This window comes from Arctopsyche grandis, chromosome 4 (assembly GCF_051622035.1).
Source record: "Arctopsyche grandis isolate Sample6627 chromosome 4, ASM5162203v2, whole genome shotgun sequence".
In the NCBI taxonomy this organism is placed as follows: Eukaryota; Metazoa; Arthropoda; class Insecta; order Trichoptera; family Hydropsychidae; genus Arctopsyche; species Arctopsyche grandis.
In genome coordinates, this window is record NC_135358.1 from 36,534,163 (window position 1) to 36,555,714 (window position 21,552).

The window sequence follows — 21,552 nt, forward strand, 5'->3', positions numbered from 1 at the left end:
AATTTAGCGCATATAAATAGCAAATTTATACAATAATAATAATTAAATATAAGATATTTAATTTGTAATCGAAAGGCATAAAAAGTCGAAGGAATATTATATACAATGTCGTATTGATTAATTTAAAAACTTTGTACATGTTTCCACTATCACATAGCCTCTTTACAATCTAAAAAATTTTCACTATATTTCGATTAAAAAAAATTGTGATCCTTAGAACACTTTCGTTGTCTGTTTTGTGACATTTCACGAGATCAATCAGGGACTTCTCTGGAATCCTCTTCGGTTCCCGATTCGCTGAATCGTCCTTTGGGCGGTTTCGTATTACAAGACTTGCATAGACCAGGACTCTGATCCGGATTCGAACCCAAATAAACTTTTCCACAGCGCACACACTCTTCTAACGGATCTCCTGTGAACAATAAAAAAACAAAAATTTAATACAAGCGGTTTTTTAAATTAAAACTACACAAATATGGGATCATTTCCTATACAATTTAGAAACAGTTGAACATAAACGCTACAATTACTACAGGTTCAAATTACATGTATGCGCTTTTCTCGGAATGCTGCAATTTAAAAATATGTTACACTCCCAACTATACTATATATAAATATCGTACATATGTATATACAGTATCGGTCATTGAAATTTAGTACCTCAACACAGAGGTTGGGGCAAAAAAAAAACGGCAAGAAATTTTAATAAGGTTACAGATATTGAGATTGGAATGTTGTAATGTTTGTGTTTGACTGAACGAAATAAAATCTGTCGAAATATATTAGAGAAGATTTTATTATATGGAGAGGTAATCGATTATACCCATATGTTATTTAAAAAAATTGACAGGCGAATACTAATCCAATTAAATAAATTTCACATTGTGATGTACTCGATTGTTATTAGCATTGCAAAACAATTGACAGATCGTGGTTGGAATTTTGAAAGATAATGTCCGTCGTTTTGAAAAGAGCTATCGAATCAACTATTATAGACGAGTTGTTGTCGTTTCGTGATTTTTTGTGACCGCTTTTTTTGCCATACCCATATCGCATTAACATAATTTAACCACCTCGTGGCTTTTTCCATATTCAACGTGTGTACGTGATTGTGCGCCGTCATTACGGCACCAGACATTGAAGGCGATGGCCTAAGGACTTTCGTCCGTCACTAATGCAACTTAAATTGGTCCTCAGGAGTTCGCCAGTCGCCTGAGGCGAGTCCTTCGACGAGACAATATCATCATTAGATAATCTGTTCGGGGTAAAGCGGCCGTCGCATAAGGGGACCCGGCCAATTTCGGTAAACGACGCCGCGCCTTATTAAAACTCGCATAACCGACTTAATTCGGGACTTTTATCCGTTTTTTTACGTTTCCAAAAAACAACGCAATCACAATATAAAAACGCATAATTGGATAAACGTCATTTGAATTTGGAACTTGAAAAATATTATATACATTAGGAATCGATCGTAAAATATCTGATTGAACTACATTCGTTGTACTAAAATGCATCTCGAATCAGTATTTCTATGTATATTACAGATTTGGAATTCGACCCCTATGTATAATAAATACTAACATAATAAGTTATACCATATGTAATTTGAAATGATCGGTAAAACATTTTTATTATAGTGTATGCATACGTTACTGTTCAGGTGTATGTTTCATTTGTCATACTATGTAATTTGTTCATATACGAACCAATGTGGCCAGTTAGTGTATATGTTACACCGAATCCATGTAATTGTCTATTACAAGCATTCGGCAAGAGAATTGCCGAATGCGTGAAAAATGCAAGCACGTTGCCCAGTTCACGGATTCCGTAAATTCTTTGCCGAATGCGTGAACTGGACAGCGTGTTATATTATAACCAAGTGCCAAAGTGACAGCTGAATAATGATGTTTAATTTAGTTTAATTTACATATTATTATGTATAATATGACTACATACATATGTTTCACTGTTAAAATATTGATCAAAATGTATAAAAATGGCATTAATTTATGTAAAAGTCATATGAGATGATCGAAACATATGTATGTAGTCATATTATACATAATAATATGTAAATTAAACTAAATTAAACATCCTCATTCAGCTGTCACTTTGATACTTGTCCACGCTGTCCAGTTCTAAAAAACAACACCGGAGCGCTGCTGTCTATTTGCCGACTCCATGCTTTGAGCAGACAAATTCTTGCCGAATACACGCATTCGCCAAAAAATTTGCCAAATCCGTGAACTGGGCAACATGCTTGCATTTTTCACGCATTCGGCAATTCTCTTGCCGAATGCGTGTAATAGACAATTTCACGGACTCGGTGTAACATATACAAAAAAACAAATTGACAATCAAACTAGTTTGTTCATGCCCAAACTATAAGGCATAAGTTTAAGTATTATCAATCGTTTGTCCCATCCTCTAAGTATGTATGTATGTTCATTCTGGGTTGCAATATTTTTACAAACCTCCTTTACGTTTCACTTACGATTACAATTCAGGAAAAAATTCGATCGTTTCCATACTTTGCCATATTGCTCATTTTGGTCATCAATATAAGTAAATGGATTCTCCACCATTACGATAGAGATAAAATATCGTTTACGCTATATAAAAAAAAAAAAACACTTCCCGTAAGTAATTATCAGTCGGCGTAAAGGGTATTAATACCCGTCCCGCATTGAATGTGTTAATATTATATACAAAACATGGGAGAGGCTTGTTCTTAAAAAACTTTTATTATATCATGTTTCAGAGTTCATTTAAGTGGATCGACACTTGACTACGGTCCCGTATGTATGGGAAATTGTATTGAAATTTTGGAAGTTGTGTGGGATAGAATGGGCCGAATAAGTGCGACCGTCCCGAATGATGTACCTCCATTGAGCGGGTAGTGCAGTGCAGTGATTGTTGTTTAAATGTTTGCTGCCAGCTACCAGATGGGCGGACGTCTAAGGGCGGATTTGCTGGCGGCCCTCTGGACGGGTTAATTGCGAGCGAGTCCTGTAATGCCGGAGGGCAGCTGTCCAGTAGCCGGACTTCAGACGCCCGACACGCGGAATTTAATCGCGCCGCTAATTTATACTTGCGTTTTAATGAAAAAACGTGACGCGAAAGCCGAAACGCGCAAACAATTAAAATACTCACATACATACATACATATAAAATGCTATTCATGTATTCGTACATATTTTATTTTATTTATTTAATTTTCGGGCACCATTTATCGGCCCGGCAAAATAGCCCTATTTCCAGACAAATTTGCCACCATTTATCACGACATAATATACAAATGACCATCTCTAAAACATTTCGCCCTGCAAATAAAAAAAAAAAATAGCGCCCCTTTCTAAAATAGCTCGCACCACCCAATCGAGGTCCGCCCGGCAAATCAAACGTCAAATGGGTTGCATATTAGAAATAGTATTAAATTAAGCACTTCAAAATTTGTATATAAGCTAGATAAGAATCAATTACCCAATTTTTTTAATAATCATATACATAGAAGTTAGGAATAGAGACATACATAATTATAAAACTAGAAATAGAAATAAATTTACTATAGGTTTTCCACAGAGGTGTTAAAATATATATACAATGCAAATTAGAGGTGCTAGTAACATTAGTGCTTTCTTGAGGGGTGTTAATGGATACCTCTGTGGAAGATGACGTAATTATATATGTAAGTTTAGTAAAATGCTATGATTGAAATTATATTATATTATTTTAGGGTTTTTAACAATGTATGTTATATTATAGTTGTTAGTTTTAATTCACTTTCAATTTTTAGTTAAATAATTCATTAACAATTTGCTATTTATTAATAAATAAGTAACAGGACCCCGATTGGGTCGCGTGAGCTATTTTAGAGAAGTTAATTTGACATTAAATGTCGTTTTGACGTGCAAAAATTATTTTTACTTAGATATATACCAGGAAGGACTAACGGGTACACCCCAATGCGCTTTCCTAGACAATTTATTACAAACATTGCAGCAATTTTTATTACATAAATCGCTCGAGAGGCTGAAGAACACGAAATTAACAATTAATTAATCCATAGCCACATCTGTGGATTTAAACTTGTACATATTTTTTTACATATTGTACATAAATCAAATTCAGACATTTGTGACAAAGTGGGTAGGATGGTTTTTGCCAATTTGGTGGAGGAACCGTTTCAACAATGAAATCAGATAAAATTGGCAAACTATGATAGGAATCAATTTGTAGTCACAAATATAAAGATTAGCACGGGATCGAGCCCGGTAACCTCTCGGTGCTAAACATCAACGCAACCACCGAGCCATACTGCTGGCTATATGTACAATATTTGTCAATTTATCTTGAAACAGACCGACAGATAAATTTTGATAGGTATTAAATGAATTAATATGAATTTGAAAATTGTATCGATCGACTAGTCCTATTATGTAGATATTGTATGCAATACTTCAACAAAAGCAACTTTGCTTTGCAAACACACCGATATTTTCGATAAGTATTACGCTATTATGATTTTTTTGGTTAGCTCTTATGCGGTTGTTTTTAATGTCCTCGACTTGGCTTCTATAGCTTCTAGCGATCTATCAAAATTGTTGAGCGTTCTTGTGTGTTGAGACCATTATTGATCAGCACCCGCTGTGGCGGTGCCCTATTGTTGGCGTCGCCGCAGATTGGCTCGACGTGGCATACTTTTCTATTTTCAATTTTTTATTGATAACTCGCTTACCTCGATAAAATAAACCAATTTTTGTTATTAATCCACAAGAATAGATTTTACTAAGTGGAATTTTATTTAAATATCATATAAAGACAATTTAATATATTATATTATCCTTATTAATTCAATTCAGATTCGTGTAAATACTAGTGCGGTATACTTTCAATTAACCCTTTTAAACGAAAACGAAAAATACTGTGGCTAGAACACTATCCCAATAAACATGTTTCAATAGAAAATACTCAATATAAAATAGTATTAACAGTGGGAAAAAATCTCAAGTGAAAATACGTACTTTTGACTTTTGATTTGAACTGGACAACTACTTAGAGATATTTGAAAACTGAAAAGTACTACAAATGAAAGATAAAATACCCGAGTATAGATTTCAATATTTTGAACAGGAAATTGACAGATTTTGAGACATCGACCGAACAACACCAAGATATAGAAAAATCGCGCGATTTAAAAAACACATACATACATATGTATGTATGTATGTATATCTCCGAATCTCGAGCCAATCAAAATTTTTATTACCAGATTCGTATTCACTGGGCATAGATCTATAAGAAAAGTCATATCTTGTCTCTGAACCAAAAAAAAGTGGTCATTTGTCGAACAGTGTAATTGCTGCACTTACGCTTTTAATGTTCATTGAAATTTGATATCTGTACGTATATAGATATGTCCATATAAATGTATTTTGATATTATTTCTTCTATTCGGGCTTTGCAGGGATGTTTTTTTTTTATTTGCGGCTGGTTCTTATATATTGTATATTGGTGATGGCTATATGTACATATGTATGTGCAAGATATTCCCTACTTTGTATTTTATTATTTGATATATTTACTTTATCTGCTGTTATTATAATGCTATTGTTTTTTTATGATTGTGTATAAGTGTATATTTATATATTTTTATTTTTATCATCTCTTTGTATTTTTTCAACCATTGTAGCGCATTGGGGACTCCTGTAATTCCACAATGGTCCAAATTTAAACTAAAAAAAAAACAAATGTAAAATTGCCCAAAGAGTTGCTAACGTAAGCGCGATTTTAAATTTGTAATTATATAAATAAAAATCTAAAATTATACGGCAACGATGCTGTCTTAATATGTATATAAGATGAGAATAAATAAAGGCTACATAAAAAATAATAATAAAAGTGGGGACAAACTTGAATTGAAAATATTTGATAAGTAAAAGATGTGAAATATGAAATTCGAATATAATTGAATATTCGGTTTTGATGTAAACTATTCAAAATTTGAATGTTTGGATGATTATTTCTTCTTAGTGATATCTCGAGCCTAGAATTATTCGATCCGTAAAAAATATGTATCCGACGGATTGAAGGAACACGTCTATCATTACATTCGGATAATGATAATATCACCTACCGAGCAGAGAATAAAACACTGCGGTTTCACCACAATGGGATCAAACACAACGAACAATATGATCTGTACTGGTATCTGATTCCTATTTTAACCATTTAATAATAATTAGTATTTAATTGAAAATATGCGTACATATGTGTTTGTTTATTTAATACGTTCTATCTAGTCTTGTTAGGAAAAACATCAACTGGTATTTTTAATTGAAAACTAATCATTGACAGTCGCTCACATTCTTCCGGTGCTCGAAATTGACTTGTTTTGATCTATCTCTAGATCTAGCTGTTTTGAAAAAAATGTAATAAAAAGCTAGTGTGTTCGCCCAGAATCTAGATGTCCCGCAGGGATCAATTTTGTGACCGTGGACCGTTTTTTTGTTGAACCTTTTCACAGTCATATTATCGACACCGACGTGTGATTAGGCTAAGCTTAAATAGAAAAATCATACAAAATTACACCCCTCGTAGCCTAACTGGTAAATAATTGACGCAGTAAAAACAATGAACCGAATCGTCCTCCGTCGAATTTTTCCGAATAGAGTTTTGGATTTGAACTATCGAGCTAATTAAGTTGATTTTTCTCGTTGTTTTATATTTTATGTGTAGATTTTTTGCCAAGCGCTCACTGTTGAGCACGCTACTCGTCTACCGAGCGTGTAATTGAAACGGACCCACTATAATGCGATTGTGATCGTTTCTTGGCTTTCTCAGCCTCCGAAAAAAGCCTAATCGATACAGTGGCAATTACTTCGAGCTCTTCCAGTTAACCTTTGCCGCACTGAAAGCACTATTCGATTTTTTTTCGATTTTCAACAATGAACCGATGATTTTAATTACTATCGTTGTAAAAATGTATAAACACTTCGTTTATATTGCTAGACAAAAATTAATTTAATTTTGAAATTGCCGATCACACAGTTTTCCTAATAATATATCTCAGTCGGTGATAAATACAGAATATTATAAAACATTATTTCCACATATAATAATCTACATGAGATACAATATAAATATATATATACATATATAAAATAATACATGTACATATTTACAATTATTTTTTTGAATTTTATAGCACATAAAAGAAAAAAATATATGTATAAATATAAAAATTTTATACTAACGATTTTATTTTATTGAATTTTTACTTTATAAATACGCATTAAAAAGGTTTTACGATCTCAGTACTATACGAGCATAAAATCAAATAAAAACATTACACGTCATTGCGAGAATGTTTTTCACTACTTTTTATTTATAAACTTAATGAAAGAGTATTACAGCAGTCATTCGCATTCCTCACAATCCCAGAGATGTATTATTTAATTATAAAAAAAAAAAACATGGGCTTACCTTCGTGGGTTTTCATGTGTGCTCTCAAATTACAGGCCAGGGCGAACTTTTTATTACATAATTCGCAAGCGTGTGGTTTATCCCCTGAAATTAGAAAGAAATAAATTTATTAAAACCTCGTTCAATAGAAATTCACACACACATATATAAAGCATATTTGAAATGAAAATTATCGAGTGTATTTTCGATTAAACGATTTACATTGGAGCGTGCCGATGAATATGCAAGCGGAACGGTCGAGCTCGCCGCAAAAAACATCGCGCGCTTCCATTGCGTGGACAAAAACTGCTAATGATGATGATGACGATGCTGTCGATTATAATCGTATTCGTCCCCTTTGACCGTCGCGTGATGATACCATATTACCGTTGCAAAACCGACAACTTATGCTAATAGATGCGAAGTCAGTCGGAGCCGAAGGGGGTACCACCACCGTATGTAAGTATGTGCATACCCCGAGAGTTTTGCAAAAAAGAAGTGCTCCCCGGCTCTGAATGGATAATGCCATCGTGAAAATGGGGGGATTGGGTATTGGAGCACAATCGACATCGGAGGAATCGTGATCTGGCTGTGCTGCCATATAAATTTCATAAATCTATTGGCGGTCTGGCATTAGAAGCAGCAAAGGCGACCACCGCCGAGTTGTGGTCCCGGCCAGCGTGCAACACACAACACCCGCCTCATGTTCCTTTCTCCGCTCGTTTGTTCATATTTTTATTCTTTGTGGCTCTCCAGCCTCGCCGCAGAACAATGAAGCACTGGAATGGACCTCGAGGAACTCCTCTCGGCTGTGTGAGAGCTCTGATTTTTAAACCGAAACGGTACAAATGTATCGGCTTATCATGCTTATGCAAAGGTGCCTAGCCTACGCATGGACTACGACAATCTAATAATATTTATTACTATCATATTATATTATATATTTGATTCAGAATTTATAGAACCCGTATTTCATCGTTTATATTCTGCAGAAATATGTATCTCTACAAACATATAAAGTGTACATATAAAGACGTCTCTATCTATCTACATATACACATGTACAGTAAGTAAGTCTTCAAAATGCATATGATAATTAGTTTAGAAAACAATAGATTACGGTGATTTTATTTAATTTTAGAATAAATTTTAAAACAAGCACAGGAAATTTCAAGCAGAAAGATATACATAATGATAAGAAGAATTATTTACATTTTCAATTATCCAATTGTTCCTGCTTGCATAAATGGCGTCACAAATAATAATTTATAAAATAAAATAAGCAACATACTTATTTGAAAGGCGTTCAAAAAAAAAAGTTTCCTTGCATAAAAAAACATTGTATTAAAAAGTAGTAGAAAAATAGAAAAGCTTGATGTGAAAAACGCCTTTCCCTACTGCAATTGTCGAGCGTTGAATCCAAATAACATACCCAAGGGAATAATAATCGTAAGTGAAACATAAAAGAGGTTTGTAAAAAGAAAAACGAGATATCGTAGAGGTATGTACATATGTATATATTCACTTATATAATTGAAAAATCGTTTTTATAGCAAAATCCAGACTGTATTTATATCATAACAAATATATAAAAATTATAGAAAAGTGGTCTATAAAATGTTCTTATAAATGAAGAGGAAAAGAATGAAGAAAAAAAACAAATCGAACAACGGCCATGATGCGTAAATGCTATATATGTACATATATAGAATGACACAACTGCTTATTACTTCTTAAGTAAATACCTATACAATTTTAGATTGTTCTTAATAAATAAAACCAGGAAGCAGTGACCGAATTGGTAGAAAAGTTAAATGATTTGTATACAATATTGCAGAGATGTCAGAAGTGAATGTTGTTTTGATACAAATAAAAGTCGACATGGAATCATCGAAACAAAATATTCTATGGTGGTTAATTGAAAGGAAAAAGTCCTATTGTCTCTTTATTTAAAAGAATTGATCTTGACATGAACCATATTCAAAAGTAATAAACTGAAAAGTTTGGCCCGTGGCATGTGAATGTACAACGAACATAATAGCGGATAGTGATTTATATAAATAATCGAATTAGGTGGAACAACGTTCTAATTTAACTTATAGCTACCCTATTTGAAGAGAAACTAGAAATCTATCGCAGATAGATTTCAGAAATAAAAGCTTAGTTCAACCAGTATAAGGAATACACACAAGAAATGTTTCATCTGAATAATTTATAAACGAATGGAATGCATTTTAAATCAAATCACGAATCTTTGAATGCAAATGTATCGGTTAAAGTAATTAATTTATGTAACATCCATGTAAAGTCTCTTAAAAAATGAAAAATATATATAGGATATACATATGTACATATGTATGTATGTATTTTTATCTATGTATATACACACTCGGGATGTTTAGCTTTGGTTTCACGTACTAATCAAATTTGCAACAAGCCGATAGCATGCTGGTCTGCATAAATAACATCTCGGCTCCCCTTAGGTGCCCTTTTTCTTCGGAGGGCTTAAATCGGCATTGTCCTTGCCGGGAGAGTAGTACCGTTATGCGGTTGTTTTTTAAAACCGAAACGGGAATTTAAATTCATTATTCAAATGAACGACACAGGCGAATAAAAAAGCGTAGACGGCATTAAAAGGGGCCGACCGTTTGGGAGACTCGCGGTTTGCCTGCAAAAACCCTGCAAATCTCAAAAGCTTCGTCTCACATTCGTTACATAAATTAGTTTGGAAACATTTGCGCGAGAAGGATTTGCGTTCGATGCGTGTCGTCGTCGAGACCTTCTCGAGATGCTGTTGCGAAATGATGTGAGAAAAACAACGAAGAATCTGCAATATAATAGATCTCTATGCAATATGTTTGTTGCAATGAAAATTGCTCTGTTCTATAATTGAAACGTTGATTATTGCTCGCGTAATTGATATTGAAACAAGGAATGCGTATTTACGCTAATTAACTTTAATATCGATTGTCTGTTTGTTTGTTCCTTATATGTAATACATGCGAATGAATGGTTAAAACTTAGTGGAATTTCACTCTATGAACTTGCTAATGTACATACATACATATAAATAACATGCATATAATAATAAATAGCACTACAGTCTATATACACATGTATTCGTTATACATTTGAGTATATATTTTATATTAAATTAGCTTTATTACCCGGCTTCGCTCGGTATTTGTAATATAAACCGCTTAAACATGACTAATCTAATACTAAACATTTTATTAAATTTATTTGAATAGTTTTATTTTATATAAATTTATTTGAACACTCTTTTGACTTTTTGAATAAATTGACTGTCACGAACAAACAAACATATATAGTAAGTCTCTTATAAAAAAATATATGTACACCCCCGGGGTCTGCGCCCCCTGGACTTCCACCCTCGGCGTCTGCGCCCCCTATGGGGCGAAGCCCTATGGCTTCGACCTCAGCGCCCCCTAGGGGGTGGAGCCCTAGGGCTTCGCCCTTGGCGCCTACGCCCCCGGGAACTTCGAATCCTTTGAATCAGAAAAAAGCGAATTATTTGTTCGATGATGTCAGAACAATATACTGTTGACGAAAAATACGTAGGTACATAAATACATAAATACATACATATACGAACAAACTTTAGTGTTTTATATAGTAGATGTATGTAATTGTAAAACGTATGTAATTAATTGAAAACACCTACTTAAATAAAGCCCTTACTCATAAATATATGAACCTACATATGAAGGGCTGAAAACCAGACTGGTACAAGTGACATTTAAAAAAAAATCTGGTTTAAGTGCTAAAATAATAGCATATATGAAATGCTATTATTTAGCACTAAACCAACTTTTTTTTAAAAATGTCACTTGTACCAGTCTGGTTTTCAGCCCGTCATATTATGTATAATATAACTATATATGAAAACATGAATACCTTTCTTACTTTATTATTATATCTAAGTTAATTTCGGTTAATACAATATTTACGTTATCTATGTACGTAGTAACAATAGATGAAGTTTTGTGTTCATGCGAAAATTCGAACTCGAGATTTTGACTGATTCGAACTCAGAATCGATCACTGATCACGTTTTCATGATCTAGAAAAAAAAATGTGTGTGCTGTGTGCCTGTGTGTGTGTTAGTATGTGTGTCTGTGAATTTTGGGGATTTTTTGAACACCGTTAGTCCTATCGAACTGAAACTTAGTATCGATCACTGAAATTATTATCGACATGACGAAATTTTTTTTCAAATTTTTAAGTTGACCGGAAATGGAACCTTCCCTTATAGTTGTCCTCTTTTATTAAAGTTTTTTAATTCAATTTCCCCCAAACTGTTGACCGAATCAGACTGAAATTTTTTTTCATGTACATGTTTATGTAATAGAAATTATAAATTTTATACGTTAATATTTTTTAAATATGTTTTAAGAAGATACTTTATTATGCTTTAATGACTGAAAAACAAGTCAAATAGTGTGATGTATACTACAAAAACACATTCAAAGGATTCCATAGAAGGCTAAGCCAATTGAGATACGCTGAATAAATTACTGTGCATTTGTATAGTAATTAGTTATAATATAAGGCTTTAACCCAGTGTTTCTTAAAGGTTTTTAAACAATTTTTACAACATTGCATTTTTCAACCAAGGAATTTCAACACACACATTTTAATATTAGATTAATGTACATACATATATAGCAGAAGAAAATTTCATTTAAGTATGAGAATTTTCCAAAAAGGTCTTTTGCAAAATAGTCTATGTAGTATAATATTTGATGTGCGTCACAAGAAGATTTATAGTTTATTTATATTGAATAGTACAATACATAGATATATTGAATGTTTGAAAAGCATCCTATGCTATTGTGTACGGTTGAGTATTCCAACAGATGCGTTTGGGGCAAAATTGTATGTACATACATACATGCGAAAGCTCCGTTCCAGATCCAGAGGGTTTGCAGAGGGAGATAGAGAGCCGAAGACGGATGGTTTTAGTCTGCCCTCTGGACAGATTTAGATCAGACGGGCTCCTATTGTCTGCAGACCGGGATACGTCCATCAGCCTCGATCATGATTTACGGTTCGCCCTTGTAAAGTGTGCTGACTTAGAAACATCCACCGCGAAAAGTCCTCGCGCAAAGTTCAATTAAAAGCTCCGCCGGTCGTGGCATCATTAAGAGCGGACGAGGGAGATAAAATATGCTAACATGGATGTTGCATCAGTGCGGTTCGAGTCCGACTACACGACAGATAGAACTCTTAATTTAACCGAAGGGGACCCCGATTGAGGCTTAATTAAGAAATCCTCCGCGTATGTACATACATACATATACTGTGAATGGTGAGGACCGCCTAATGAACGTCGTCCTTGGCCAATCTGATAAACGTCGTTGGCGACTCTTGGCCGTTTTAGTGCTTTTGCGATTAAAACTAACCGACCGATCGACAATTAAGCGGAAGCGATGATCTTAAAATTTGACGAGGCTGCACCTCATCTACACGTGGATTGGGCGATAATTTAATCGATTGGAATGTTTAATCACTTTTCAGCTTCCTGTGCTTAAAAGTACACATTTAAGGATAATTCGTCAGTCCGGAAGAAAAACGTCACTAGTCAAAAAAAGCGATTTTTGAGTTATCGATTGCATATATTCAGAAAAAATCATTCTTTTCGCTAGAAAAATGTCGTTTGTCTAGTTCAAGTTACGGTTGACACAGAGCAATAGTTTCATTTTACACTTGCGGGGAAGTGTTCATCATATTCAAATTTCAATAGTCTGTATTGAAAAATGACAAATTTTGACGTGTGACATATATTATCATATATTATCAAAATGTATTACATACATATATTATCAAAATGTGCATCAGAAATGTCCATAATATGAATCGTTATCTGTAGCTATTTTCTCAGACTTTATCACATTGTGGATCATTTATTTATTTATATAGCAAACTGCTAATACACATAACACAAAATAACAAAATTATAACAAAAAATTATAAATCATCTTCCACAAAGGTATCCATTAACACCCTTCAAGAAAGCATCAATGTTATTAGAAGTTCTAATGCCTTCAGGAAGGGCATTATACATTTGAACACCTCTGTGAAAAACACCTCCTGCAGTTTTAGCTTTCTTAACTCTACCTATAATTAATTTATTCCTATTTCTCGTTTTATAATTATGTACATATACATATCTCTATTCCTAACTATATGATTATTAAAATAAACGTAAAAGTTACGTTAAACGTTAAATAAACGTAAAAGGAAAACCTGATAATCCTCCTAGCCCAATGTATAAAACGGAGTCAAAAAACTATTAAGAGTCACAAAGGAATATATTCATATCAATACGTCAATGGGACGGCCAATGGCATCAAGAGAACAAGAAAAATAATCAATTATTAGTAGAAAAGTTATCACTGGAGTGACAAAAATTCACAAAGACGATCGTCATCAATGTATTAATTCAAATTTTCAATTGGAAATAACAATACGACAGAAAAAGAAATAAATAAAAAATTGAATCCCACTAAGGCTGTCAGAGGAAACCGTTATGAAATGTATCAGTCGTTTCTATGACCTTTTATACTATTATATGTATATGTTACAGTCCAAGTGTACATTTCATTCGTTAATGAACGTACTAGTTTGTTCATACACGAATCAATCTGGCCAGTTATACTGTACACAAAAGGACAAATTGACAAACGTATTATGCACTTTGTTCATGCACAAGCTATAAGGCAAGTAGTCTCTATCATTTGTCCCATCCTCTATGTATGTACATATGTATGCAAGCTTAACCCAGGCTGCAATATTTGTAATATCAGCAGAAACGGGGATTATAGTTACAACGATGTAATGAGATTTTCATAAGATTTCCCATTTAAATACTTGTCGTTTTGACAGCTAATAGTTTCATGCAACACCTGGTGGGAATCTGTTTGAAGATAGCTATTGACTTTCAGCACTTAAACTAAAACTTATATTTACAAACTAGAATGCTCATGAACGAATCGGAATGTGAACATTAAGACTGTAACATACATACATATATACCCTGAAATGTGAAAATTAAATATACCCACGTAAACTTTCTTCGATTTTTTTCATATTATGTATGTATTACAAATAGTTATCCCTGTCATCGTCAACGACAGATATCGTGAGCCATTAATCATTTCATATATAAATTGAGACACATTGACACTGAACACATTAAAGACAGGTACGAAAAGGCAAACGCCTTCCATTCGAATAGATGGCGCTTAATTTATTATAATTTATAGTGCACAACTTATATGTATATATTGTTAATGCGAAACGTTCGCTTCTTGACACATGGCTCTTGTCTTCGACCGGCTCGTATTAAATCATCAGTTTGCGAAGGTAGAGCACACATCCAACGGGTCAATTCCGCAATGGGTTACTGTTGTGTTGTTGTCGACGATTACATCTGCAATTACGAGCCGAACCCGCAATGGGCGTCGTCGTTGTCGACGTCGAAATGTTAACCGAGAAAGCTTGATTAAATACGTTTCGACGTGAAACAAGTGGGGAGCATGCAGATAGCGTTACCGTTAAATTATTCGCGTGCGTGCACGACAGGTGAATAATATCTGGAACGAATCGGTCCAAAAATGCACGAACGATATGAATCGATTTGTTATACGCGTGTATAGGCGAAAATAAAAATATGTATGCATGTATGTTATAATAAAAGTGAAAAAACAAAACGTCGACAACACAACAACGGATAATGCTTTCGTTTCGTATGATTTATGTGCGTATATGCTTCTTGTAATTACACGGCAATCCATCACTGTATGACATGTCGGCCGGTCTGCTGACGAGTGTGGGCTTGACTCTTTCGTACCAAGTCGGTGGCTTTGAGATCATTTTTACTGTGATGATTAAAAGTTTTCAGTGCAGGCGGTGTACGCTTAGCTTATGAGAATATTTTGTGGAATGCTTTCGTGCCAATTTTGTACGTGGTCAAACATCTATTACACATACGTAGAAGACAACTAAATTTGGATGCTATTTTATCGGGAAAATGTATGTGTTCCAGAGTTATCACGTGGATTTGACATACTTGATACGAATGGTAGATTTGTGTTTCTACGTTTTCAAAAAAGGCAATATTTTATTTTATTTATATATGTATGAATACCAATTTATTTATATATGAAATTACAGAAGAAATAATTTCCTTCAAACTCTTAATTACATGAGGTTATACAAGCTGTTAGTTCATGATGAAGTTCATCTTCGAAATCTAGCATGCTTCTTCTAAAGTGATGATAATAAAATAATACATGTATGCTGAGAAAATTTACTGGTAATATTCAAATAGATGAGTGAAATTCGGGTGACAAAGTTCATCGATTGTTTGATAGCTAAAGGCAGTCTGAAGATATTTGTAAGAGGCGTGTGCGAAACGAGATGAAGGTGCAGATTCAGCAATAGCAGTGACAGCCTTTTGTAAACAGAAAATTGCAAAGCCACCGTTGGAAATTCCATAAAGGTCTAATGATAATTCAAGATTCTTCATTTAACTTTACCAATCGTTGCAATATGTTCCGTGGGTCGTTAGTCAACTGGTATATCTATATGTATTTGTATGTATGTATACCTATGTATATATTAAGAGAAGCTAATCTCTTTTGAACCAATCAAGTCAACATTTGTACATAATACAAGTAGTTTGTAAATTGGAATTGAATCCGAGATGTTTCTCGACACATAGGATCGTAGCTACTGTGTTCGTGACACTACACCAATTATCAACATCGAAATGGCGAACAATAACGCGAATTTATAATCGATTCCGAGGTCTCACAATCAGCGGCTGGCCGGAGCAGCGATCTCGCGGCGAGTATAAAACAATCACGAACTATATAAAGATTACAAACGGATTGTGGTTTATCTTAATTGGATGGAAATGCCGACCGCCCCAATATTTACTGCGCCAATAAGAAAGAGGGCCCCTCGGTGGCCTTATTTCGCATCGGCTCCTTTGGCGCCCCTCAAACGAGGACTTCATTCCGAGACCGAGGAGTGTTGCAATGATAAAGCGTCGACAATTGCCAGTATAAAATTCTCCCGAAGTACAATGGGGCCATTAATGAGCAGCTAAATTACTCTCGCATGCAAAAATAAAAGAAAACATGTCGATAGTCCCCCACTAAGGGCTTCTACGCGCTTTTTATTGGGTTAGAAAAGCTCCACGCTTTCGATGGATTATTACGGTGGATCTAATGGGCCGTATCGAGAGAAAAAAGCCTCGAAGAGCTTTTTCTGAAGGGCGTTCCTTGCGTAGGTGGAAGGCTCGACGCGTAACTCAGTAATTACTAGGCGTATCGTCGTCAGTGCACCGATTGCTGGTCTCCCGAGTTACACACGACGCGACGCGACGTACTGATGCACTGGCAATTGCATTCAACCTCAAGGCCGTCAAACTTGATGCTTGCATCTTAAGCATCATCTACATACTTTAACTGGATTGAGCTATTAATTTAATAACAAAACTAAATAATATTTTATAATTTTTGTATAGGCGTTCCTATTCATTTGAAAGTAATAAAAACAAATATTATATATCGAACTCTTTTGACGAAACTCTCTAAATATAATCGACATTAAATACCTAATATGATGCAAAGTTTAATCATGGCGATTAGGGTTTCTGCCCGGGTCGACCCGGGACCAATTCACGTAATTTTTTATGTCCCGTGTCTCGGGGATTCTTATGCTGAATCATTGGAAAAATATTTCAATCAAAACCTTCTTTAAATATTATAATTAAGTCAAATATACATATATCTTATGATGAAAGCGAGTGTATTCTTCTTGTATTAACGATTCCACAATGAAAGAAACTTTTAGATTCTGATGAAGCTGAGACAAATGTGTGTTTGACGATGTATGAATAAAAAGGACTTATCAAAGACAAATCTACATAATAATGTAAATCATAAAAAATAGCCTTGACTTGAAAAATAAATTAAAATATACAGTGGCAGGAGAAAAAACAGATACTTAAAGAAAGATATAAAGTATAATAAAAACACCTTCGCCCGAAACTGAAAGAGTTTTTTTCATTGCTGGAAAATGTTTATACCAAATATGGATGGAAAGTCTACTTTCGGATTCTCATTTAAATATTTTGGTGTTCTTAAAAAGCTATTTTTTTCATTTTGTAAGAAAAAAAATTTAATTAAAAAAAATTTTTTTCATCATTCTCCGGATCTGAAGAATCTTGAGTGATCGAATGATCTTGAGCTTCGTCTCGTGTTCTAGGAATTGAAAAAGCCCGGGAAATATTGATACAAATTGAATTCATGTATTCCAAGCTTTTCAATAAATTAAACATTGAATATCAAAACTTTAAAATACTTACTTTAAAAACTTAATAAATTAAAAGTATTTCTCATTTTTTTCAATATTGCATTGGACAAATTTTTATTTCCAATTTTATTGCATGTATTACATATGTATGTATGTTATATGTATGTATGTACATTTGAAATCTTAACAAATAATTTTGTTCAGTTTGGAAAGTATTCGAATGTTAAATAGTCTATATTAGAAAAGTTAAATCAGAACTCCTAATGTGTACGAGTATTAACAAGAATATTGACTAATTTGACGAAATAAAACAACTTTTAAAATGAATACAAGCCATGAATTATCCCATGCACAGTTCTGACAAGCAATCCTCGACGATGAATAATCGTAGGAAAGCGATTCCAACGAATACCTAATCAAGCGCTAATACGGAGTCTATTTAGATAGAAAAGGGAGGGGTTGCGGGGGAGGGCTTCCGTTGAAAGAATTAATGAACGAAATTGTTGATTGATGAATTGGCGCTCTTCGGAGAGACGTCTCGAGACCCACCCGTAGGTAGTTGCGGAGGTCCTCGAGTACCGCCACTAATACCCACATCACGTAGTGGCGTAATAAAATGGTAGATGGGGCACCTCACTCTGGCTACCGATGGCTGTAATTACACCGCAGAAGAAGAACAAAAAGAAAAACATAAAAAAAAACTCGCTAGCGGATCGTTGCTCGACCACCTAATAACAATAATCTCTAGGAAAAATGATACACCGACTCTGTTGCAAGTCGAGGACGACACGCGTCCATTGTGGTTAACCCTTTGCGCCGATGTCGCCGATGATTATCCTGATTCTCATTTTTAATGTTGTTGTGGGGGGAAAAAAAACAGTGATCACGCTTCTTCGTCTTCACGTTCTGACGAAATCGCCGAAAGATTGCCGAGCTGGCACGAATGTGTGAAACGCCTCGAAAATGTCGATAATTTTCTCGACCGAGATGAAAATGATACAGTTTCTGATCTGGTTCTGCGGCGCGAGTCTTTATCATACCGACGTGTTATTCATCCCGGTTGATTGGCTGCACTGTTCGACACCCGTAGCGACTTCCGGTGCTACAATCGCCATAAGCGAGCACTTCAGTACACGATTTTAAATCGATACATGGCACGTTCGATTGTGGAAGACTGTGATAGCAGTGGATTCGTTACGCGATACACGCATTTCTTGTATTATCCATTTATCATGTACAATATAAACATAATATCTATATGGTAGTTTTTATATAATATAATATAAAAAAATAACAAATTCAAAAGAGTTTTTGTTGACGGGGCTACCACTAGCATACTATCTATAATACATTGTATATAAGCAATGAATGATAAGGTCACGAACAATCAAAAGAGCGCCGATCGAAAGCCCCCACATTACGTCACATATAGACAATTTGTCTAAGATGAAAACACTTCTTAAATTTTCGATTTGGAGCACCTATTGATCATCTATGGACGTATGGACGTACTTTGTATCTATAAAATTCTTTCTTGTCTTGATTTTAAATAACATTTTAATGAAAATTATTCAAGCTGCATATTTATTAACAATAGAAACTTACATAGACATTGATTCTATCAAATATAGAGTAAATATTGTAAGAATTTAAGATTTTGGTTTGCAAGTCACAAAATTAAAGTTTGAACAGGATGTCTCATTTTTTCTAAAAGTGAAATCAGTATACAACAGAGATGAAAATTGATGAGTTTTCTGGCACTTAGTATCTATTTTATGATGTAAATAGACAGAAGTAGAAATACCGTGGGTTGACTTTTGGCTGAATGGACATTTGGCCGATTGAATATTTGAATTGTTTAATTGGATCCGCTCTAAAATCGCCAGACAAATTGAACGACAGATTAACGGACGGCTGCTTTAAATGCAATTATCATCTTCTCGAATGATAGATTGCACATCAGATGACGGGTAACCTTTCGATGTGCACAGATGCAATTATTAAAATGTGCAATCTATCATTCGAGAAAACGAGAATTACGGTTAAAGCTGCCGTTCTGTCAATCTGGCGATTTTAGAGCGGATGCACCAAACCCGTTTAATTTATTTCTAATCAGCAGTAAATGATGACGATAAAAAGGGTTAAGTAAAATAAAAAGAAATTATTGATGTAGATTATTATTTATATATTTTAATTGAAATGTAATTGCTTTACTAAAAAAAGCATAAAAATAAAAATAAAATAAAATTTGACAATGACGCACAAATACATACTTTTTTAAGGTAACCACCAGTCCATTAAGAGGGCTGGAAATCAATAATTGTGTATTAAAAACTCACTAAAATAGATAAATTATTCAGAAATCACTTCGACGTATCAGCCGTTTAGCCGAATGAAATGTACATATAAACAATTAAACATTTCATTCGGCCAAATGTGCGGCATCCTAGTGTCCGTTCAAGCAATACAAATGTTAGTTAGCTTTTTTTGTACTATTATAACTTATACAGCGACTTGTAATTTATAAGTCACTATATGGACCAACCTACAAAAGGAGAGCAATTAGTAGAAGAAGAAGAAGTACATACATGGTTTTTTTGGCAATCGACCTCCCCTATGATCAATTTTCGAGTGGGTCTTAATATGTAGTGCCAGGCGATAGGTAGATCGGTAATGAAGCGTGCCGCTCTCGAATTTATTTTTTATATGTAAATTTACCGATTCCAGCCCGACAATTAAAACTCCATAGTTTTGCTTTATTCGATGCGTAATCGCACCGAAGCTGGTTATTATTTCGTCGGGTGCGAATGATTTCCTCCGCCTAACAACCGTTAAATTACCCGAAAAACACCATGGCATTGCCTACACACCCGTTCGGCGATTTATTGCTTCCTAGTAGAGCATCACGTATTGATCGAAAATCTTTTGAATTCGAACCCCATACATATGTACATATGTACATACACTATGAACTGGATCGAGCGATATAAATCAGCGTCTTCCGGAGGTGTGAAAATCGACGCGCCACTATCGGACCATTTGTCTTCGCGCGAAGAAACAAAAAGGTTCGATTTAATAAATCGAATGATGGATACGTTCTCTAATCAGCCGTCTAGAGATTGTCGGTGACTTCTGAACCGTAATTGAATGTGAAATTCGCCTTATTGTCCCGCCTTCGAGTGAGTCGAAGAAAGCGTTTACCGTTTTTATTGCGGTATAAATTGACTATCATTATTCAAACACCATTGGAAAGAGAGCTCGCAGCGTCCTTTCTAAGCATTTGCGGCAATTTATCGAATAAATTATTTTTTATAACGTCGTTCCGATGCGTAAAAGTTAGTCTCGAATCACCTCCTGAAGACTCTTTTGTGGCAATAACAACGAATAAAAAAAAACTCGCTAGTCTACCGCGCCCACCTCAGACAAGATGTTGCCCAAAGATTTAGTTCAGTAATTAATACCCCGGGCTAAAAGCAACTATGAGCACTAAGCAATTACTCCCGGTAGGAAACATCACATCGCGAGATGTTTGTAAATCACAATTGACAATTGTTTTAGCCAGATCATTATGTTGAGACAAAATTATAATGAGCTTTAAATTGATATTTTTTATTCGCCAACGGTTAAACTTCAATTACCACTATTTGACTATCACTACAGAAAAATGTACACCTGTAATTTGACATACGTATATAGATAACATTCAGCAGAAGACAAACAGGAAAGGTAGGCGAT

At 34.4% G+C, this 21,552-nt stretch overlaps 1 protein-coding gene across 1 annotated transcript in view; it reads right to left on the reverse strand.

Annotated features, from left to right (window-relative positions):
* Positions 1-254: 254 nt before the first annotated feature.
* The window catches only part of LOC143910840 (uncharacterized), a 141,797-nt gene continuing 120,499 nt past the window's right edge, over positions 255-21,552 (reverse strand). The window contains exons 6-7 of the mRNA XM_077429438.1: positions 7,489-7,572; positions 255-412 (exon numbers count right to left, since the gene is read on the reverse strand). Coding sequence (XP_077285564.1) covers positions 255-412; positions 7,489-7,572 — 242 coding nt within the window. The remainder of the gene's footprint in view (positions 413-7,488; positions 7,573-21,552) is intronic.